This window comes from Sus scrofa, chromosome 8, assembly GCF_000003025.6.
Source record: "Sus scrofa isolate TJ Tabasco breed Duroc chromosome 8, Sscrofa11.1, whole genome shotgun sequence".
In the NCBI taxonomy this organism is placed as follows: Eukaryota; Metazoa; Chordata; class Mammalia; order Artiodactyla; family Suidae; genus Sus; species Sus scrofa.
The window spans coordinates 37,974,605-37,998,499 of record NC_010450.4 but is presented as its reverse complement, the minus strand read 5'-3'; the positions used below and the strand labels follow the sequence as shown (position 1 = coordinate 37,998,499).

At 43.1% G+C, this 23,895-nt stretch overlaps 1 protein-coding gene across 2 annotated transcripts in view; it reads left to right on the top strand.

Moving 5' to 3' along the window:
• The window catches only part of TXK (TXK tyrosine kinase), a 70,655-nt gene extending 49,377 nt beyond the window's left edge, over positions 1–21,278 (top strand). The window contains exons 9-14 of one of the 2 annotated variants that reach the window (XM_003128959.6): positions 1,462–1,633; positions 4,838–5,054; positions 8,475–8,539; positions 12,248–12,366; positions 14,403–14,560; positions 17,775–21,278. In XM_003128959.6, the coding sequence (XP_003129007.3) occupies positions 1,462–1,633; positions 4,838–5,054; positions 8,475–8,539; positions 12,248–12,366; positions 14,403–14,560; positions 17,775–17,843 (800 nt within the window). In that variant the 3' untranslated portion in view covers positions 17,844–21,278. The remainder of the gene's footprint in view (positions 1–1,461; positions 1,634–4,837; positions 5,055–8,474; positions 8,540–12,247; positions 12,367–14,402; positions 14,561–17,774) is intronic. The other variant, XM_013978653.2, reaches the window with a different exon arrangement.

The following is a 23,895-nucleotide window of genomic DNA, read 5'->3' as shown; positions in this document are numbered from 1 at the left end:
TCATTTTCTTAATGGTGTTTTGATAAATAGGAATTTTACAAAGTATAATTTATCAGTATTTTCCTTTATGGTTATATTCTATTGAATAATTCTATGCCAATCCCAAAGTCATGAATATATTCTCTTATGTTACTTTTAAAACAGCCCTACTATTGGGAAGGAAGATGCCTTGCAAACCTGTTATGAGAGGCCATCAGCCCTTGCAATTCCTTAACCCACTGAGCAAGGCCAGGGAGCGAACCTGTGTCCTCATGGATACTAGTTGGGTTTGTTACCACTGAGCCACGACGAGAACGCCCTGCAATTCTTTTAAATGCATTATTATAAAGTTCCAGGAGATGGTGATATTGCTATATAAAAGGAGATACTGAAAAGTTAAGATTTGATTCTGAGTTTTCCGGAGGGTTATTTTAAAAACAGTTCTTTTTCTCCTAACTTGCTTCTTTAGAATAAGGAATATTCAGTAATGCCAATCTCCTTTCAAACATATACTTAGATGTGGGTCAATCTTAATACCGAAAATTTTTATTAGATGACTTGATTAGACTCCCCGCAAAGGACAAAGGGCAGGAAGGCCCTTTAGGGGTGGGAATGGGCGAGCAACAGTACAAGAAATAGGGGGAGCCCACATTTTTATCTGCCCCAGCCTTTACTCACCAGGACAAAAACAGACCGAGGACATGCATATTGAGGTCTCAGGTCTGCTTTTGGTAGGTTTAATTTAGAAAGGCACTGAACTATGTTTCATCCTGGGTCTCTCTGGAAAGAAAAATATGTTTCCAAATCCATAATTCCTCTCCAAGTAAGGAGAGTTTGTATTTTTAAACTGGAATTCTGGAATTACCTTTTAAAGCCACAATGAGAGCATTCAAAATGGTTATAGGTCCTTTCTACTCATTTATAATTTTTTGTTTTTGTTTTTTAGGGCCTCACCTGTGGCATATGGACGTTCCCAGGCTAGGGGTCAAATCGGAGCTACACCTGTCCGCCTACACCACAGCCACAGCAATGCCAGATCTGAGCTGTGTCTGCGACCTACACCACAGCTCATGGCAACACTGGATCCCCAACCCACTGAGCAAGGCCAGGAATGGAACCTGCTTCCGCTGTGCCACAATGGGAACTCCCTACTCATTTTTAAGTTTTCTGAACCTCTCCATAAAAAGAAGAAATTAGGTTGAGGTAATTCCTAAATCTTTTTTAACGCTAATGTTTTAACATGTTTGTCTTTACTCGTGACATGGATTTTTTTTTTTAGGCCCACACTGGTGGCATATGAAAGTTCTCAGGTTAGGGGTCAAATCAGAGCTATAGCTGCTGGCCTACACCACAGCCACAGCAACACCGGATCCTCAACCCACGGAGCGAGCCAGGGATCAAACCTGCGTCCTTATGGATGTTAGTCATATTTGTTACCCTCTGAGCCACAACGGGAACTTCATGGATGTTTTACTTTTCCAGAAAAGTGGGAGATAGATCCATCTGAGTTGGCTTTTGTGAAGGAGATTGGAAGCGGTCAGTTTGGAGTGGTCTATTTAGGCCAGTGGCGAGCACACGTCCAAGTTGCCATCAAGGCCATCAACGAAGGTTCCATGTCTGAAGAGGATTTCATTGAAGAGGCTAAAGTGATGACGTAAGTATATATGATACCCAGATAAGTATCATATGACCTCCTAGTGTCATGGGACAAACACAGATTTTGGAGTCAGTCACATATGGATTTGTGTTAAATTCTGCCCAAGCTGGTTTTGGGACCTGGCAAATTATTTGACCTCTGTGTGACTTGGGCCAGTTATTCCACTTTTCCATGCCTCCATTTCCTCACCTCTAAAATGGAGTTAACAGGAGTTCCCATTGTGGCTCAGTGGATAACGAACCAGACTTGTATCCATGAGGATCCAGGTTCGATCCCTGGCCTTGCTCAGTGGGTTAAGATCTGGCATTGCTATGAGCTGTGGTGTAGGTCGAATACGTGACTTGGATCCCACATTGCTGTGGTTGTGGTGTAGGCCAGCGGCTACAGCTCCGATTCGACCCCTAGCCTGGGAGCCTCCATATGCTGTGGTGAGGCCCTATAAATACCAAAAAAAAAGACACAAAAATAAAAATAAAAAACAAAATGGGGTTAACAATACCTAACTCACTCAACCAACATGTGAACTGAATGAGATAATCCATGAAAGTGACCAGATGTGCATTCTTTTCAGCTCAATAATAGGTGCCTAATGAATGAGTACATTTCTTTCCCTTCTCCCAGAAGCAAAAATGTTGCTTCTGTTTAAATGGTAATATAAAGATAAAATATTTGCTTTCAGAGAATTTAAGAATCTTGAGCTCTAACAGAAGTGGCTCTTGGTCGATCATTGGATGCTGCTCTTAACTTCTGGGATTTCCCAGTTTAGCATTTTGTGGAATAATTTTGGGGGGAAATTAGGGATTCTACTTTGGATGTGTTGAATTTGAGAGACGTGTTAGGTAGCCAAGGGTGACCAAGAGGCAAGCACCTAAGTGAGTCTAGAGTTCAGAAGAGAGGTTAGGGCGGTCACCGCAGATGACATTTACAACCCTGAAACGTGATGTGGTCACCTAGGGAAAAAGGACAATTAGAAAAGGAGAGGAGTTCCCATTGTGGCTCAGCTAAAACGAATCCAACTAGTATCCGTGAGGACGCAGGTTCAGTCCCTGGCCTTGCTCAGTGGGTTAAGGATCTGGCATTGCCATAAGCTGTGATGTAGGTCACAAATGTGGTTCAGATCTAGTGTTGCTGTGGTTGTGGCTGTAGCTGGCAGCTGCAGCTCCGATTTGACCCCTAGCCTGGGAGCTTCCACATGCCCACATCCATAAAAAGAAAAAAAAAGGAAGAATCTGCCAATCTAAAAATATTTAAATAACAAATTTACATATCTATGACATGGTTACTCTACAATGAATCATGTGCATTTGTCTTCAGTGAGAAAAATATGTGTATCAATAGGTCCTAAAATTACAGCAAAGGGCAATGAACTTTTTCTGTTTGCATTTTTCTCTGCCCTTGAGAAATATATGTCGGGTTTGTTAGACCAAACTACCCATGGAAGGGTCGAATTCATTTGCTTTTGCCTTATTTCCAATAAAGCTTATTTCCTTTTTTTCTGATAGATTTTTGCTAGAGATTTTGCTAAGCAAATGCAGTGTAACATTCCAGTTTTCAAATGTGTACATGCAGGGTATCAACTTGGTGGCTACCTCATGGCAAATTAATATTCTATTTCAAGAGTTGCTTTCTTGCCATTATTCTGCACACATGTAAGCTGCATCCCTTAAATGGAAGTACCCTTTATGAATTAGGTAAATCAGACAATCTACACATATTATGTGTATGTGGGTATATAAATACATATATACATAAATCAAAATCATGTATAATTTCCTTTCTATCTTTCTCCCACTAACTGGAGTGTTTTTGTTTGCTAATTATATGGAAACGTATCAATTCATCACTCGTATACACTGTTTTAAGGTAATCCATCTCCCTGAGTCATTGGCTTTATTTTACCTTTATGACTGAAAAGAGGTAACATTTCAAGTTACTTTTTTTTTCCGCTTTTTAGGGCCTCACCCATGGCATAGGGAAGTTTCCAGGCTAGCAGTCAAATCAGAGCGTTAGCTGCCGACCTACACCACAGCCACAGCAATGTGGGATCTGAGCCGCATATGCGGCCTATACCACAGCTCACAGCAACACCAAATCCTTAACCCACTGAGCAAAGCCAGGGATCAAACCTTTGTCTTCATGGATACTAGTCAGATTTGTTTCTGCTGAGCCACAACAGGAACTCTTCAAGTTACATTTGACTAACAAAAAATTGGCTTATTATACAATCTTCTAAAATTATGAACACTAATTTGAATGTATTTTTCATGTTCAAGCTAACTCGTTGGCATAAAAGGCCTTTAGGGACTGGGTATTACAAAAAAAAAAACAGAAAAAAACAATAAACTTTTGAAGTGTAGATGACTAAAAAGTTCCATGTGAATTTTAATACACAATATTCAAGGCCTTGTATATGTGCATGTGTGTGTGTGTGTGTGTGTGTGTGTGTGTGTGTATCTGGGTCTATGTGTGTAATTACTAAATACAGAGCAGTGTCTCATGTTGGTAAATGTTTTTCAGTCTTCACCTTAATCTTAAAACTTTCCTTGAAATGTCCTTATTCTTTAGACTTGACTTTTTCATACACATCAATCACTCTTTCCTCCCTCTTGTCCATCCAGAATTTTCTAAGCAGCTGCCGTTGGGAAGTTGAAGCTCAAGAAACAGAAACTGGGGTGTTCCCATCATGGCGCAGTGGTTAACGAGTCCGACTAGGAACCATGAGGTTGCGGGTTCGATCCCTGGCCTTGCTCAGTGGGTTAAGGATCCGGCGTTGCTGTGAGCTGTGGTGTAGGCTGGTGGCTACAGCTCTGATTCGACCCCTAGCCTGGGAACCCCTATATGCCGCAGAAAGCGGCCCAAGAAATGGCAAAAAAAAAAAAAAAAAAAAAAAAAAAGGAAACAGAAACTGGGTATGAAGTAGAAGGAACGAGGAGACAAAAGACTTACAAAATGGAAAAGAGAAAAATCAAATATAGGGCATGTACCCTGTGGTGTCTATGACTTAGAAAGCACTGGGTAAACTCTTGACCCCACTTTCTCAGCACATAAAGTAGAAAGGAAACTGCTCTGCGTTCTCTGTGGTTGGGTTCCTTTGTACTGATGATGAACATTATCTGGGGATGGCAAGAAATCACCAGTTGAATTCAGACACGGTAACCTGCCAAAACAGTTCTGCAATGGGTCTGTGTTTGTCTTCGACAGGAAGTTATCTCACTCAAGGCTCGTTCAGCTCTATGGAGTATGTATACAGCGGAAGCCCCTTTACATTGTGACGGAGTTTATGGAACACGGCTGCCTGCTTAACTACCTCAGAGAGAGGAAAGGAAAGCTGAAGAAGGAGATGCTGCTCAGTGTGTGCCAAGATATCTGTGAAGGGATGGAGTATCTGGAGAGAAACTGCTTCATCCACAGGGATTTAGTAAGTGCAGGGCAGATGCGCTGATGATTTTACAATATTATACTCAGAAGGGCATGACAGTTTAGGACTTTTAATGCATTGAATTGTCAATTCAGTTTTTAAACATTTTCCTATTCATGTACCCTTCTGGGAAAGGTAATTTTTTTTTTTTTTTGGTCTTTTGTCTTTTTAGGGCCACACCTGCGACCTATGGAGGTTCCCAGGCTAGGGGTTGAATCGAAGCTACAGCTGCCGGCCTATAGCACAGCCACAGCAACACGGGATCCGAGCCGCGTCTGCAACCTACACCACAGCTCACGGCCATGCCGGATCCTTAACCCACTGAGCGAGGCCAGGGATCGAACCTGCAACCTCATGGTTCTTAGTCGGATTTGTTTCTGCTTCGCCATGACAGGAACTCCCCATCACTTTATTTTCAATTGCCCATTGATGCTATGCCAAGTAAGGTATTACTCTAAATATGCCTTGAACCAATGAATCACCACACTAATCAACTCATTGGAACTAATTTACTTTTCTTTCTTCTTCATCCCTTTCTTCTTCCTTCTCTTCCTTCTGCCTTTCTTTCAACCGATAACCAAAGATGTATTGAATGCCTAGTGTATGCCAAGCACTCTGCCAGGCTCTGGAGCACAGTTGTGAAGAACCAGCCCCAGCGGTTCTCACCTAGGGGTGAGACTGCCTCCCGGGGGAGGTGGTTTGGTTCTAACAGAACTGTTCTAATCCCAGCAGCCTTACAGGCATTATTGAGAAGAACTGGAAATGATAAACCATTCTGTTCTGTAATGCTCCGAACAGCCCTCCCAGCAAACAAAAGTAATCAATGCTTGTCTTGCTTCAAAAGCAAATAGCTCTGCTTCCCTGCCTTGCTGCCTCCTCTTGAAGGACATTTTCTACCTGATCCACATTTATTCGTGATAATCACACTACTCCTTCTGTGTCCTTCCATGTCTCATTTCTAAGTCCCCAAAATTAACACCAATGAGAATTTTCTTTTCTTTTTAGAGCTGTACTCCTGGCATATGGAAGTTCCCAGGCTAGGGATCGAATTGGAGCTGCAGCTGCCAGCCTACGCCACAGCAACACGAGATCTGAGCCACACCTGCAACCTACACTGTAGCTTGTGGCAACACTGGATCCTTAACCCACTGAGCAAGGCCAGGTATCAAACGTGCATCCTCATGGACACTATGTTGGGTTCTTAACCCGATGAGCCACAAGGGGAACTCCAGGCTGGAATACTTTGGGAAGAGAAAGGAGGCATAATTTCATTGGCTTCAGCACACCATTGCTTGTTCTACACGTGACTTAGAACTCTCATGGCATTTGTTATTTACTACTTCCTGTATAAGTTTACATTGTTTACACAAAAGTTAGATTCTTGACTCCTTGACTTGAGGTCTAGACTCCTGAGCTGCACTGCAGGGTGATGAGAATGCAGAGCAATGGTTCTCAAACTCACTATGCATCAGAATCACCTGGGAGCTTTTTAAAACATCATAGCACCCAGCGCATACCCCAGACCAATGAAATCAGAATCTCTGGGGATAGAAACTAGCCAGAAACTTTTTTTTTTTTGAAAATTTCCCTAGTGAGTCCACTGTACAGTTAAGATTGAGAACCCTGGAGTTCTGGTCGTGGCTCAGCAGTTAACGAACCTGACTAGCATCCATGAGGATGCAGGTTTGATCCATGCCCTCGCTCAGTGGGTTAAGGATCCGGCGTTGCTGTGAGCTGTGTGTAGTTCGCAGACGCAGCTTGGATCCCACGTTGCTGTGGATCTGGAGTAGGCTGGCAGCTATAGCTCTGATTGGACCCCTAGCCTGGGAACCTCCATATGCTATTGGTGTGGCCCTAAAAAAACCAAAAATACAAAGGAAAAAAAAAAAAAAAGAAGCAAGAATTGAGACCCCTGTTCAAGAGCTAGTTGAAATCTTGCCTTTATTTTTTTTACTAGCTGTGTGATTTGGGGTAAGGTAGTTAACTAGAGAAGGGGTATTAATTATAGCACCTCCTTCCTATAGACTTGCTGGGAAGAGTATGAATTAATATGTGTAAGCACTTAAAACAATGCCTGGCAAGTAGCGCACAGCTCGACCGTTGTTTCTCATGCCTCAGGGCACATCCCCCAGTGTCCAGCCCAGAGTAGCCACTGAGTACATTTTTGAATCGATGGATTTGGTATCAGTTCCACCTAGCTCACTTTGCTAAGTCTCTGCAGTTTGGCCCTCCCGATAAGGATGAGAATTCAGAATTCAGTTTGGTGACAGTTCTGGTCAGTCTCTTTGCTCCCGGTGGCTTCTTGCAGACCGCTGCTAGCCTTGGTTTCTGCCTGCATTGCTTTCTTTTGTGTTCTGCTTTCTCCCCCTACAGGCCACTTAAAGTACACTCGCGAACACTGAGTCTTTTCCTTGTCCAGGGCTTGCCTTGTGGTTTGGCCTTGAGATCATTGCTGGCGTCTCTCAGCATCTTCCAAGCTGGCTCCTTCGGCTCTCTATTTCAAGTGGTTTACTTTTGTTTTGGGGACTCATTAGACCACAAATTCGCTCAAAAGAGAACAATTCTATCAAATCATTGACCCACATGAGGCCAACTACCCAAATCCATGATTTTCCTAAACTGACTGAAAATGGATTGTTTTGGCCTCACAGAGTCTCTGCATCATATCGCACCATGTTTGGTTTACTGCGATAATTTAAGAAAGGTGAAATTATCGTTGTAAATAGTTACATTTAAGGAAATATGTTTTAGAGGACAATTTTGTAATTTTTATTAGCAATTATGGATCCCAAAGATATATAATGACTGCCCCATATTTTTCATGCATATTGGACTTTCCTCTTTTTATGTATGAAGATAAATTTTAAAATACATATTTTTAAAGTGTAGTTGATTTACCGTGTTGTACCAATTTCTGTTGTACAGCACAGTGACAGTCCCTTTCTCTTTTTAGGGCTATACTTGTGGCATATGGAAGAACCCAGGCTAGGGTTAGAATCAGAGCTATAGCTGCTGGCCTATGCTACAGCCACAGCAACACAGGATTCGAGCCGCATCTTCACTCTACACCACAGCTCACGGCAACGCCGGATCCTTAACCCACTGAGGGAGGCCAGGGATCAAACCTACTTCCTCATGGTTCCTAGTCAGATTTGTTTCCACTGTGCCACAATGGGAACTCCTGGAAAAGGAAAGTATTAACATTTATTTTCATTTCTAAAATTTCTTTGAAGAATCATTAAAATCCATCGCATGAGGGCAGGTGTGTTGAATCATATAGACGGGAATCACCATAAAAATAACACGGCTGCTCACACAGAGAAGCTGTGCCTGGGCCCAAAGAAACTAAGGAAAAGGAGGGTGCAAAAGTTTGAAAGAAACACTTGTGTTCAAACCTGAATCCTTTCCTTCTTTCTACAGGCGGCCAGGAATTGTTTGGTCAGTTCTACAAGCATAGTAAAAATTTCGGACTTTGGAATGACGAGGTACATAATAATTCTTTTTTCTTTTTCTTTTTAAAATAGATTTTATTGGAGTAGAGTTGACTTGGAAAGTTGCATTAGTTTCAGGGGGACAGCAAAATAAATCAATTATCCATATACATAGAGCCATTCTTTTTCAGATTCTTTTCCCGTATAGGTTATTACACCGTATTGAGTAGATTAATTACCCTGTGATACACAGTGGAAACTTGTTGCCCATCTAGTTTATATATAGTATATATTCTTTTTTCTTTGTTTACTCATAAGAGGGAAACTTGCATTCGTTTACAGACAAACTGAAGATGTTACTGGCTTAGCTTTTTTTTCTCTGAGGGAAGTGCTGCTATGGTCGTATAGTCTGCTGACCGACTTTGAAATTTAGGACATGTACCGATGTTGGCTTGGAGGGAAGTGGGGACTGTGGGTGATTCTTCTGTTCTTCTTTCAGGGCATTATTGATAAAACTATGTCATATCTTAAAATTAAAAAGGATTTCTTGGAGTTCCCATCATGGCTCAGCAGTAATGAACCTGATGACTATCCATGAAGACTCTGGTTTGATCCCTGGCCTCGCTCCGTGGGTTAAGGATCTGGCATTGCTGTGAGCTGTGGTGTAGGTCACAGACATGACTTGGATCCTGCGTTGCTGTGGCTCTGGCGTAGGCCAGTGGCTGTAGCTCTAATTTGACCCTTAGCCTGGGGATTTCCATGTGCCACAAGTGTGGTCCTAAAGAGCAAAAAAAAAAAAAAAAAAAAAAGAAAAAAAGAAAAGAAAAGAATTTTCTCAGTCTACTCATCATATATATAAATTTAAGAGAAAATCCTTCCTTATATATATTTCTGAAAGAGAAAAAGAATAAATTCAATTGCTCAGCTCTGATTTTTCTGTCACTATCATGCATTTCTATTATCAGGTGTAGTAGCTGACTCTAAGTCTATAACACAAGTGTGTGAATTGTCTCACCTTATTTTTAATAACTCAGTGCAGTCTACATTTTGAGTCCCTTTCCTTCAGGTTGCTAGAAATTTTTTTTTTTTTTTTTGTCTTTTCAGGGCCATGCCGGCAGCATATGGAAGTTCCCAGGCTAGGGGTCGAATCAGAGCTGTAGCTGCTGGACTACATCACAGCCACAGCAACCCAAATCCAAGCCGCATCTTTGACCTACCCCACAGCTCATGGCAATGCCGGATCCTTAACTCAGGGAGCGAGGCTAGGGGTTGAATCCACGTCCTCATGGATCCTCGGCAGGTTCATTACCGCTGAGCCACAACAGGAATTCCAAGGTTGCTAGAAATTTAATCCCAGTGATTTCAGGGTTTCTCCCTGACCCTCTTCAGGGTCCAGATCCAAGTTGTGTGTGTCTCATGGGACCACATACTGGAGATGGCCTGTCTGGTCCCTCTTACCCATTGACATGGCTTCCCTGCCACTACCATCGTCCTGTCTTGTCCTGGGCTGGCCATCCACACCAGGGGTTGCCGACTGGTCTTGAATTTCTGTCTGCAAAATTCCTTTCTGGTCTTCTCTATGACCAGAACACTCCATGGGGCTAAGGCTCCATTTAGCTGGGCTCAGCCACCACCTTTTGTTCTCTGGAATCATTCTGCCTTTACTGGGCTTGGCCTGGAAAAGCGGGTATGGGTGCAGTTTTGCTCTTGCATTCCATGAACTGATTGTAGGGAAGTGGGGCCGTCTTTCTCTGTTGTGTGACCAGGGCACCTTGTAGAGTGCAGGGTACAGGGCCCTTCCTCGGCCACCCACTAGTGTCCCACACTCCTTCCCTTTCCTTCTCTCCCACCTCCCGGCGCAAGGTAATCTTTCTCTAGCAGAATGGCTGGTGCTGGTAGGGAGATGTCACTCGTCTTCATGAGCCATTCTCCCCAATGTTTTCTCCTTCTCTGGAAAAGTCTAGACTTTTGAAACTCAAAAGCTATTTTTTTTTAAAATGACTTTTTTCTTTTTGTTTTCTGTAATTCATTCTTTCCCCGAGTAGAAAGACCTCAAGCTCAATAAAGGGCTTAAAGGTGGGGTAAGGTAAGGTATGTGGGAAAATGAGCAGGTGCGTTGGAGAAGCATTAATAAATCCCTCAAAGATACTTGATTGTGGGATCTCCCATCATGGCTCAGTGGTTAATGAATCCAACTAGGAACCATGAGGTTGTGGGTTCAATCCCTGGCCTTGCTCAGTGGGTTAAGGATCCGGTGTTGCCATGAACTGTGGTGTAGGTTGCAGCCATGACTCGGATCCTGCGTTGCTGTGGCTGTGGTGTAGGCTGGCAGCTCTACCTTCAATTGAACCCCTAGCCTAGGAACATCCATATGCCTCAGGTGCAGCCCTAAAAAGATGAAAGAAAGAAAGAAAGAAAGACCCCAAAGCTAGATGGCATACTCAAGGGGCTACATAGCACAAGTCAGCTATCTTCTCTTTTCTTCAGATTCCTACACATCATGTTCCTGCATACAATTCTCAAAAAAGAGAGAGGTTTTATTATTATTATTTTTTCTTTTTATAGCCACACCTACAGCATATGGAAGTTCCCAGGCTAGGGGTGAATTGGAGCTGCAGCTGCTGGCCTGCTCCACAGCCATAGCAACATGGGATCCGAGCCACATCTGCGACCTACACCACAACTTGAGGCAATGCCGGATCCTTAACCCACTGAGTCAGGCCAGGGGTTGAACCCGCATCCTCATGGACACCGTGTTGCTCTTAAACCACTGAGCAAAAATGGAAACACCCGTTGTTGTTATTTTCTAAAGGAGATGACAGTTATTCGTGATTTCTTTCCGTTTGAATAAAGGCATTAGAAATTTTACGCATCAAATGCGTTTCATCCAAATACTTTTATTTTTTCCCTTCCCTGCCCTACCAAAAAATATATGTATAAAGAAAAAAAATAAGACATCCAACTCTAAATTTATTCTTTCACATATATTTATCTTTTTTAAAAATAACTTTGGTTTTTAGCTCAATCTGCATGCTTCTTTGCGAAGTTAAGAATTTATCATAACTGCCTAATCAGTGGAGCATATTTTAGATTGAGCAATTGCTGTGGTTTTCTGAACCCCAAAGAAACACAACTGAGGCATGGTTTGGGAAGGAAACTCTCTAAGGGATACTTTCCCACTTTGATAGAAAGATGAGAAGGGGGAGTTCCTTCTCAGGAGAAACGAATCTGACTAGCATCTATGAGGACGCAGGTTCGATCCCTGGCCTCTCTCAGTAAGTTAAGGATCTGGCATTGCTGTGAGCTGTGGTGTAGGTTGCAGACTCAGCTCGGATCTGGGTTGCTGTCGCTGTGGCGTAGGCCAGCAGCTACAGCTCCTATTTGACCCCTAGTCTGGGAACCTCCATATGCCATGGGTAAAGCCCTAAAAAGACAAAAAAAAAAAAAAAAAAAAAAAAAAAAAGATGAGAAGGGAGTTCCCTTTTGGTACAATGGATTAAACACCCAGCATTGTGACTGCAGCAGCTTAGTCACTGCTATGGTGCAGGTTCGATTCCCAGACTGGGAACTTCCACGTGCTGTGGGCATGGCAAAAAAAAAAACAAAAAACAAAAAACAAAGAAAGATTGGAAGGTATAGAGAACCTTTCTGACGTAAAGTACTTTGTATTTTAGAAATCAGAGTTAACTAAAAGGATTTGAAATAAACAGAACTTAGAGGTAGGTAATTAACACAATGTGCTCTGAAATCCAATGGCCTTAGGTATGTTTTGGACGATGAATATATCAGTTCTTCTGGAGCCAAGTTCCCAGTCAAGTGGTCCCCTCCTGAAGTTTTCCATTTCAACAAGTATAGCAGCAAATCTGATGTCTGGTCATTTGGTGAGTGAGTTTGATGTTTATAAGTTGGGGCTTAATTTAGTACAATGGGCTAATCTCGTTTAACTTTGATTTCTTGGTAAGATGTAGCTAAACGTCTTCTTAGAACGATATTCTAAACACAACAGGTTGTCTTTGGCAACTGGTGTCATACGCCTTCTTACATAAGTCTGCCTTTTGGATCTTTTCCTTTCCCATTGAAGCACTTGCTGCAAAACCATAATGAAGTCGATTGATCTAGGAAACAAGCCCAGCCAGCTTTTCCACACCACAGAGACTGGCAAGGAAAACTGTTCTTAACAGCATCATTGAATTTTGAGTGTGATTAATGAACTTCACTGTCTGACTACAAGCAATGCCATCTTGTTTACATTATTGCCTTCATATTTTGTGAAATTAGACATAGGCCTCCTTGGGATTTGTCAGTTGCTATTTATATTGAGGAACGATATTCTTCACTGAGGACGAGATACTATGGAACTACTTGACGAAGGCTTCTTCATTCCAGAAAGAAGGTCACTGTGCAATAGCCTCAAGGACCACCAGAACCTGTCCTGGGACCTTTGAATGTCAGCTTGGAAGAAGACTGCAAGCTTGGGTCTATCATGATCCTTATCTGTGGTCTTATTTTCCACTCCCAAATTATAAGACCCCTTCCTATTTTCCCCAAAGTGGAGGCACAGTCTTTAGGGCATTAGCCTGCTGTGGCTTCCTTTACCTGGCAAAGCAATAAAAGCTACTCTTCTAACTGCACCCGCCCCACCCCCTGGCAAAAAAAAGGAAAGAGATACTGTAGACCAGGTCCAATGGAGTTTGTTCTTTAAGTTGATTTTCCAAAATTGGCAACAGGAGTTTCAGTTGTGGCTCAGCAGGTCAAGATCCAGACATTGTGTCCGTGAGGATTCGGGTTCAATCCCAGCTCACTCGGTGGGTTAAGGATCTGGCATTGCTGCAAGCTGCAGAGTAGGGTGCAGACATGGCTCGGATTTGGTGTTACTGCGGCTGTGGTGTAAGCCTGCAGCTGCAGCTCTGATTTGACCCCTAGCCCAGGAACTTCCATGTGCTGCAAATGTGGCCATAAAAGGAAAAAAAATTGGCAACAACTGTATAATAATCTATTCTCTTTCACCTAGACTTTGCTGGGTGGCTTATTGGGGTTTGGAGAGACATCTGTACCCTCAAAGGGTATGAACATATTGTTGCCCACAATAAGGTCAAGTTTGTACCACTGATCTCATTAGCTCTCTGCCAACATGTGGTAGTCTTGGCAGAGTTTTAAGCTCTACTGGAAAGTAGATACACTGTGAGACCAATAGAGAGCCACATAAGGATCTCATCAGGTGGCTGCAGAACAACGAGAACTCCTTGAGTTTTACGTGACCACTTGTCTTTCTTCCTCACTGACAGTGAGCTTTGGAGCATGTGTTCAGTCCTAAGAATCCTCTGGCTCTAGCAAAGACCTGACCTCTGATCAACACCTAATACATATGTGTAGAATAAACGACTAATTAAATGAACTCAAACTGGGAGCCTTGAAGGAGATTTACCAATCAATCCATCAATGATTTTTCAGTACCTACTTACAAGGAGAGCCCTGGCCAGATTTTCTGGGGCTCTACCCAGCGGTCTGTCTTGCAGTGGGAAGAGAGGAATGTATACCATCTACTGGCTGGTAAACTCTTGGCCTTAGCAGGCAGTGGGGAGCATACAATGCTGACATTTTCTACGGAATAGCACAAAGGTGCATTGATTTCAGGGTCTGGAGACACGAGCAGTACTTTAAAATGAAGATGCTGCCAGCATTTTCTTCTAATAAAGAGGCAGCCAAGACCAATGGCAAAGGAAAGGCATTGTTTTCACCTGGAATATATTCAGTTCAGAGGCCTCTTCAAACTAAGATGCACAGTGTCTGTTTCCTGTTATTCTGGATGATTGTACCAATGGCTGGAGGAGGAAAATAATGCCTTATAGTTTGAAATAGCTGTTTTAGTTCCAGGTAACCATTTTCCTCTAACTTCGTGTTTTCATTTTGTTTGCAGGAGTTTTGATGTGGGAAGTTTTTACAGAAGGAAAAATGCCTTTTGAAAATAAGTCAAATTTGCAAGTTGTAGAAGCTATTTCTAAAGGCTTCAGGCTCTACCGGCCTCAGCTGGCACCAATGGCCATATATGAAGTCATGTACAGCTGCTGGCATGAGGTGAGTGTCCCTTACTTTCCTGCAGAGGTTGGCTGGTCCAGCATCTGAGGGTGGACCTGCTTATTCCACATGACCCTGGGACTCCATTGTGGCAGGAGAAGGTGTCTGTTTCTTGGTGAACATCCCTGAGAACAGGAAGTATTCCCAGTACAAGATCATTAATCCACTTTATTTATTTATTTATTTAGGCTTTTTAGGGCCGTTCCCACGCCATATGGAGGTTCCCAGGCTCGGGGTCAAATTGGAGCTGTAGCCGCCACCAGCCTACACCACAGCCACAGCCACAGCAACATGGGATCTGAACCACATCTGTGACCTACACCACAGCTCACGGCAACACCACTGAGCGAGGCCAGGGATCGAACCTGTGTCCTTATGGTTGCTAGTCAGAATCATTTCTGCTGAGCCACGAGGGGAACTCCCTTATCCACTTCATTTTTTAGCAATGGCCTTTCATCTGAGCAATTCTGTGCATTTTCCAAGTCTTATTTTCCTGAGGTTGATTCCTACAGAACCTCTTGATGTTACTAAAGCCTAAGGAATGAGATATTTTACTCCTGTTAAGATCGGCTGGGTGGAAACTAAGGAGAAAATTAGGCTGTTGAGCTTCTCCATTGAAAGAGAAGAATGGTGTTTTTATTTACTTCATCCTACTTATTTGTCTTGCTTTTCCAAGGCTGAAGGTAATGGGTTTCCTCTCTCCTGTGGCACTCAAGACACCTGATAGATTAAACCCAAAGAGGAATGAAGGCAGAAAGTGTGCCAGGAATTTCCGCTCAGAAAATGATCTCTTAGGAGCCCAGTTTCTCTTTTTCTTGAAATGCCAAGCTTAACAAGAAAGCCAGAAGGGTTTATATTCTTCCTCCGTCTTTGCTAGGTGCTGACTCAACCCCCTTCCCCCTTCACCAGACTCCTCTGTGTTTTTTGACAGCTCCTCTCTCTTTCCAGCTGACAGTTTCAGCCCAGAAAAGCAACAGCTGGATGAGGCGTTTCCTCCCGGCTGAAAAAGAAATCACCTGACTCCCGATTCACAAACACTAAAAAATTGAATATCTCAAGAGCGACATGGTTGTTCCCATTCCAGAAATATATTCATTTTCTAAGGATCCCCGGTATATGACACTACTTTGCATATGATTAACTGCTCTGCAAGGAATCCTGAAAGACATAAAGAATGTTAAGTAAGCTGTTAGTAGCAAACATGTCTTAAGAGCATCTTTGCACTAACAGCGCAAATAGCTCAGGAGTATAGATTGTATATCAAGCAATATACTTGTAGCGTGCAAACAGTATAGTGCTTAATGGAGATTTTACATGTCTGTGGAGAGAGAGAGAAAAGAATAAGTAAGATGCTAACAAGAAGACCAAGTAAATGAGGTGCTTAGGCCCCTCTGGATTCAAACATGATTTTATCAGCACGTTTCATAGGCTCTACTACCTGCACAACCTCAGCACCAGCCAAAAGCTCCACTATTTATTCTTGAAATCTCAAGGAGGACTCTCACGTGTGCTCACATATCCTCCTCCTCTGTCCTTTTATTGATGCCCTCTGTTTACAAGCCACTAAGGGTGGTGTGTCTCCCCCCTAACCCTGCTGCCAATGACTTCTGTGAGAATGAGGCTGCCATGAGTATTTCCATTTCCCTGGAATTTCTTTTTTCTTTCTTTCTTTTTCTGCTTTTTTTTTTAGGGCCTCCCCAGCAGCACATGGAGGTTCCCAGGCTAGGGGTCAAATCAGAGCTACAGCTGCTGTCCTACGTCACAGCCACAGCAACATGTGATCGCAGCAGCATCTGCGACCTACACTACAGCTCACAGCAATGCCAGATCCTTAACCCACTGAGCAAGGCCAGGGATTGAACCCGCATCCTCATGGACACTAGTTGGATTCATTTCTGCTGCACCACGATGGGAACTCCCCATTTCCCTTGGATTTCAAACATGCCATGGAGCTTCCTCATGGAGCCAAAGTCAAATCACTGCCCATGGTGAAATAGGAAAAATGCTCCAGTCATTGGCTTCATGGTTGGCGATTTTGTGGACTGAGCCTTAAAACAGCCTCTGCCCTAAGAACAGCCAAGTCCCTCATGAAAACATGACTTTTGCTTTCCGACTAAAATTCTTTCTACAGGGAGTCGGGTGTGGTGAGTAACTGAGGCTGAACTTGGGAGCTTGGTACTCTAGAACCCCCCCTTTCCCAGCAATTCCTTTCCTCCCTGCATATCAAGGCTTCCTTTTCTCCAAATGATCTCTAGGGCAAAACTGTCCCGTGGAACTTTCTGCGATAATGGACATGTGCTAAGTTTACCCTTTACACTATGGTAACCACATCCGGCTAGTGAAGAATTGAAAAGTGGCTAGCGTGACTGAGAACTGAATTTTAAAATCGATTTAATTGTAATTAATTTAAACAGCCACATGGGTCTAGTGTTTGCATCTCTGGCCATTTTGTTTTGGCAGGGCTCTCTACCCTTATATTTTCACACTCTTGCCTCGATCAACTGCCATTCATGCCCTATCAGCTAAGATATCTTTCTCTTCGGTTTGTGGTGAACTAGCCTGGATCTGCCAGCCAGTCCCAGAGCTGCTGTACAAGTGCTCTTGGGTGGCTGTGGGGTGAGAATGCTGAACCCTAACCACCTGTCCCTTTGGAGAAAGAATTCTGCAAAGAGACTGAGGGTAATAAGGCAAATAAATGTTTCTTAAGAGAGAAAAGAGAGAAGATGGTGTGGAGAAAGCTTAGGTGGGCTGGGATTGGAGCTAGAGAGGGAGAGAGAGAAACAGAAAGAGCAAGAGAGGAAGAAAGAGACAAGGATGCTCTTGAACGGGCGCATCCTTCCAGGCTTCCTCTGGCCAATCATCTTGCTTCATCTGGCTTTGGCCTGACTCAGGGCCCTCCCCTGGGCGCAGCCTATTTTAGCCAGGATGGACTCTAGCACAAGGGTCTCTGGGAAGTTGACAGGAAGTACTATGGTCTGGTGCCCCACCTTTCTCTGACCCCCGAGGCACCTTTCTTCCAGTATGTGGTTCCGGAGGTCTCTTTGACCTCAAGAGTGAGAAATAGATGCTCTCTGTCTTTTATTGAGGCAGCACACAGCTTTTATCCCATCCATCCACAGGGAACAGGTTACAGTTGCTCAGCCTGGGACCCGTCTGTCTCCAGCTACACAAGCACGTATTCAACTGAGCTGACCTCTTCCACTTCCCTTTCCAGAAACCCAAAGGCCGCCCGACGTTTGCTGAGCTGCTGCAGATTCTCACGGAAATTGCAGAAACCTGGTGACCCGAAGCGAATGCCAACCCAGGGGATCATCATGCAAGACTGTCACGGAAGATCACCGATGGTGAATATCTTCCAAGAGAGTCGCCGACTCTCGGGAACAGTGCAAAGATCACAGGCTTTTCAAACTTTTGAGAGTTTAAGGCTATTCTGACAATTTTTCTACATGAGCATTTGAGAGAGACTTCTAAACGCTGATTTCTCGGTCATCTGGTCATCTTCTGCATGTCCCATATGTGACGAAGGGAAAAATGCTGCATAGTGGTCTTCACGGTGGCTGCTCTTCATGAGAAGAGCCTGAGGGTCCCCAGGGATGTGTGAAAACCTGATCTTTTTCTAAGGAAGAGCCTGAAGAGGAGGAACTTTTTTTTTTTTTCTTTTTTCTTTTTGGCTGTCCTGAGGCATATGGAGTTCCTGCGCTAGGTATCAGATCCAAGCTGCAGTTGTGACCTATGCCACAGCTGTGGCAACACTGGATCCTTTAACCCACTGTGTTGGGCTGGGATTGAACCTGTGTCCCAGTGCTCCACGATGCTGCCAATCCCATTGTGCCACAGTGGAAACTCCAAGGAAAATTCTTCCCTGCGGTGGTCCCTGCATAGAAAATGAAAACAAATCCTGCCAACTCCTGGAATAAAGGAGTCTCTTCTGCAGAATTTCCTGCTTTTGAGCTGTACAGATTTTTATGAAAAAGCACACCTTTACAAACCACATGAACATGCGTATTTTGGAACCGTCTTTCATAATCTTCACTATGTTATTGAATGAGTTATTTTTGCACATATCTGATTATTTGGTAGACAGCTTCCAGTATGGAACTCTGTTATAGGAGTGAGTTCTCCTTTGGTCCTGGTGATGTTTCTATTTCCAGTGATAGTCATTGTCTGGGACAATTCAGAACCCGAATCTCAGTTTTAAGATTTCACACTTTGTACATGTCAAATCGCACAATTTAAGAAGCCGCATTCTGTCATAGAAATACCTCCTGTACCTTTCTAGAAGATGACTTTTTTTTCACAAGAACAGAAAAAAAAAAAGATATCCAACTATTATATCAAGTTCCATTATTTCTGAAGCCCAAGGTTTTGGATTCAAGATGCAATAACTAGTAATTACAATTATCTTAATTTCTCATGTACTGTTTTTAGGAATGATTGGGTATCAATCTTTATCATCCTGAGTGATTCAGAAATACACAGGGAGAGGAGTTCCCATTGTGACTCGGCAGAAAAAAACCCAACTAGTATCCGTGAGGACAAAGGTTCAATCCCTCGCCTCACTCAGTGGGCTAAGGATCTGGTATTCCTGCAAGCTGTGGTGTAGGTTGCAGACATGGTTCGGATCTGGTGCTGGTGTTGCTGTGGCTGTGGTGTAGGCTGGCAGCTGTAGCTCCGATTTGACCCACTAGCCTGGGAACTTCCACATGCTGCAGGTGTGGTCCTAAAAAGACCAAAAAAAAAAAAAAAAAAAAAAAAAAAAGGAAGGAAGGGAGAAAGAAACAAACAGGGAGAAGGGTCTGCAAAAAGCAGGAGTCATTACCCTGGGGTTTAAGGTTGGAGCCTTTTATTTGTGGGTTGTCCCACCCTTCATCATGGTTCTGGGAGAACATGTTTTGTGATTCTGATGAGAGTCAAAGGTGCTGGCTTCTAGTAGTTGTGATTTTAAGTCATGTTTCCCCACCCCAGGAATGATATCTTTGAATATCAGTGGGATGAAATCAGGGTACATTGAAATGATGAGCATCAGGCACAAGAGTTATCAATCCTGATCATCCAAGTGGTGGCCTCAGAACTCTGCGTGAGATACGGCACCATTTCTGAAGCTGGCAGACTCCTTCTCCTATGACTTCTGCTATGAGGAGCTTAGAACGAGGGCTCCTTCTACTGAGACCTTAGTTCAAGTAAGACATGTGAGAGTCTAGCTCCAGAAGGCGTTGAGACTATTTGACAGCAAAAGCCAAGGGAGGGGAGATTAATGTTATGATATAGGAAATGAAGTACCAATACAGGCGGGAAGGTATCTTTCTCAGGTTTTGCTTTCCCCCTCAACCCCTCCCAGTGGAGTTCCTAGTGGGTTAAGGATCTTGCATTGTCACTGCTGTGGCTTGGGTTTGAAGTTTCATAGCTTGGGAACTTCTGCCTGCTTCAGGCGAAGCCAAAAAAACCCAAACCAAAAAAACTAAACAACAACAACCAAAAAACATGAACCCAAATGCTGAAAAGCTAGAACTTACCACAGAGCATCTGCCGTCACTGTAGATGTGGTGCAGGGAGGCAGAACAGAGCAAAGAGTTATGCAGGGGGTCATATGGCAGCAGCTGGCATTTTTATGGGTGTATATTAGTGGTGGCAAGGCAGCACTATTCCTTTTGTTTTAATAATTCAGGAAAGTTTGAGATACCAAATTAGGAAAGGAATAAATGGAGCTGTCATATAAGTAATTGAGCCTCTGTATAATGTGTGAATTTGGAATGTCTATGGACAGAGATTGAGCATTCTGTGCCTAGCAGAAGAAAATAATTGCCTTAAGAAATAGTCACACAGGAGTTCTCATTGTGGTGCAGCAGAAACAAATCTGACTAGTATCCTCGCGGATACAGGTTCTATCCCTGGCCTTGCTCAGTGGGCTAAGGATCCAGCGTGGCCACGAGCTGTGGTATAGGTCACAGAAGTGGTTTGGATGCTGCGTTGCTGTGGCTGTGGTGTGAGCCAGTGGCTATAGCTCTGATTAGATCCCTAGCCTGGGAACCTCCATATGCCATGGGTATGGCCCTAAAAAGCAAAAAAAAAAAAAAATAAATAAAAATAAAGAAAGAAATGAAAGAAGAAATGCTGCATTCTAGAATTTCAAAATCCGTTCTCATTTCTATTTAAGTCATTAAACGGATAATAATCAGTATCCTGATTTCTAACACCATGAATTAGTATGAGCTATTTTTGAACTTTCTATAACTGGAATCCTATGATACGTATTCTTTAGTGCCTGGCTTCTTTCACTTAATATGTTAGTTTGATCGTATATACCATGTGGTATATAGTTGTATTTCATTCGTTCTTATTTCTGTGTAGCCTTCTACTGTTTATTTATATTATAAATTATTTACCTATTCTACTCTTCATGGACACTTGGGTTATTTCCAGTTTGGGGCTTTTAAGATGAATGCTGCTATGAACATTTTTGGTGAAAATATGTATGCATTTTTGTTAGGTATAAGCCTAGGGGTGGAATTCAGAGCCAAAATATATGTTTATATTCATTTTTTGATAAATAGTGCCATTGTTCCCAAGCAGACATAACCAAGGACACAACCAGCAGCAGTGTAAGAGCGTTCCAGTTGCTTCCCTCCCCAGCAGCATTTAGCATTGTCTTTACTGTTACAACCGCCAAAGGATTTTTATGGGCAAACATGTCTCATATTAAACTGAAGTTGTTTGTTGAGCTGTGCTACCCACCTCTTTGTTGTCACAAGTGAACATAAATGATCTTTGAGAGGTTTGAAGTGATTTGGGGTGATACGAAAGGAAAACATTAAAAATGTAATATTCAGAGCAGAGACAGGGAATTTGACAGAAGCAAAAGCTTGAATCTGGAGATGTTATGAAAGATGAAGTTTTCTCATCATATGTGGAATGGACACACACGTGTGCACACACACAACGATTTGTGTCTCTAATTTCTTTCCAAGTAGTGGGGGTTTTCTTAAACAGAAAGCTGTGATTTGATGAGAAATTTGATGGATCTGGCTGAGAAAGTTGGGGATTGGCCTTGGAGACAAATGCATTGCTTGACTTATAGAGAAACTAGAAAAGGGTAGGGGGAGGAGAGAAGCAGATAAAAGAGCTGAAGGAAGGACATTGTCTGATGGCAGTAAAAGACTTGGGGATGTAGGGATGTCTGTTATGTTACCAATGATGAGACCATCCCACTGTGTCACCAATACCTCTAGCTGTTCAGTAAGGTCAGTTGGGCTCACGAATGCTGTGTTTGAGTGGATTTCATTGTGTGTGAGGGGAGTGTACAGTGTATATTTCACATCTGGTTCTACATGGTTTAGGGCAGAGACCATAGAAAACATGCAGAAGCCTGGGAGACAGAAGAAGCTATAAGCACATAAACCCCCTGAGAATTTGTCTGAATCTGCTACACTCAGCATGGGGTGGAGGTTGTTTCAGCTAATTTAATTTGACTCTTTTTTTGGCTGTTGCATGCCACAGCTTGATGTGGGGGTCTCAGTTCCCAGACCGGGATTGAACCGAGGCCACAGTGCTGAAAGCCCTGAATCCTAACCACTAGATCACCAGGGAACTCCCAATTTAACTTGATTTTGAGAATATAAAAATCCTCATCTAATGTCTAGGTTACCCATGTTTCATTTCCCGGAAACCTAGATAACTGGCAGAATCAAGGAGTTCACATTTGGACGATAGTTGCATTAGTAAAAAAAACTCAAACACAAATGATATGAGATGCAGAAGAGAATATATAATAGAAGAGCATTAACCAGTGATGCAATGAAATAAGAAAAGCATTTATCAGACCAGAGTGTATCCATTTCCCTGAGCTACACCCAGAGAAAAGTTTCCTCAGTTTTGCAGAGAACCACATGACACAGATACACACATGTAGCCAGTGTAAATTCACTGTCCAACATTCAGTGTAACAAGTGTAACATTATTTTTCTGAATCAAATTAAATGTGGTCTGTGTCTCTCCCTTACTCTCTTTGGTGAGAAATGCTTTTTGTGAGGAAATGCCTGACTCTTTAAGGAGGTATAAGAATCCTGGAAGTTTATGTGACACATGGAAAGGACAGATGAGGGTGGGCATGGAGGGAGGGCTATCCTAGGCTCTCTATGTTCTGTGGCTCGTTCTCTTTCAGGATGAAACTATTCCTGGTTTCTGCTTCTGTCAGGCATAGATGTTCCCCATGTGGGAGTTTTCCCTGCTAACAGTGGGCTTAGCCATAGCGAGCCTCAGTTCCACTCTCTACAAGGCCATTGCCATTCATGCTCAGTCTCCCTATGGCCGTTTTCCCATCCTCAGTGTTGCAAAGCTTGGGCCCTCATTGCTAGCGAAAATTACTTTGACACTTGTTAAAACAGTGGGGAAGATTTTATTCAAGACTATTGCAGCATGGGAGAGAGACTGAACTTAGCTCTGAATAAAAGATAGCTGGGGATATATAGACAGAGCAAGGGTGCCAGTAGGTGGACAGCTCCTAAGAGGAGCTATCAAGGGGTTAGGGGGATTCTTGCTAAAGGCAAGCCAAGGGTGGTCCTGAGGATGAGGTGTAGTCAAGAACAGGACTTGAAGGTGCCTGACTAACATGTGGTTAAGAAGGGACTGTCTGTCACCACCCATCACATTAGCTGCCAGCCTCAGGGAAGCCAGCCTCTTGCCCTAGATCAGTCTGCAGTCTGTTTCTATACATCATCAACTCTAAGCCCTGGCCTCTACCTTCTCTCCTCTTGCGTCATCTAACATAATTGTCCTCACTGGATCTAAACCTCAAATGCTATTCACTTCCATCCTGGGAAGTTTGGGTGTCCTAAGGAACACACACCTTTAGAATCACAATCCTATCTCTTTCTCCTGGAACGAGAGTGTGGAAGGAAAAAATTTTATTATTTCTTGATGAAGTTCCTATGGGAAAACAACCAAAATAAAACCAAAGCACAAATGCCTTTTTACCAGTTAGATGCTTGCTTTCCTTTTAAGAGCTCAGCCTGTTCCCTTGCCTGTATTGTCTTCTGCTCTTTCCTTGTGTCTGCCCCAAATTGTGTTCCCTTGGAAGCATCTTCCAAGCTCTGCAGCACTTAGGGTGAGGGTAGGGGATGATATTTTTTTCAGGCTTCCTAAGGACTGAATATGTGGTTTGGGCAAGGTGTAGACTTCCCAACTCCCTTTAGAGAAACTTCTGCATCTTGACTCTAGTTTTTCCAGGTATCTTCCTCTGGTTTGGGGCTTCTCAATCTCAGTGCTACTGACATTTCAGGCTGCCTATTTCTTTGCTGCAGAAGAATGTGCTCTGTGTTGTAGGATATTTAGCACATCTT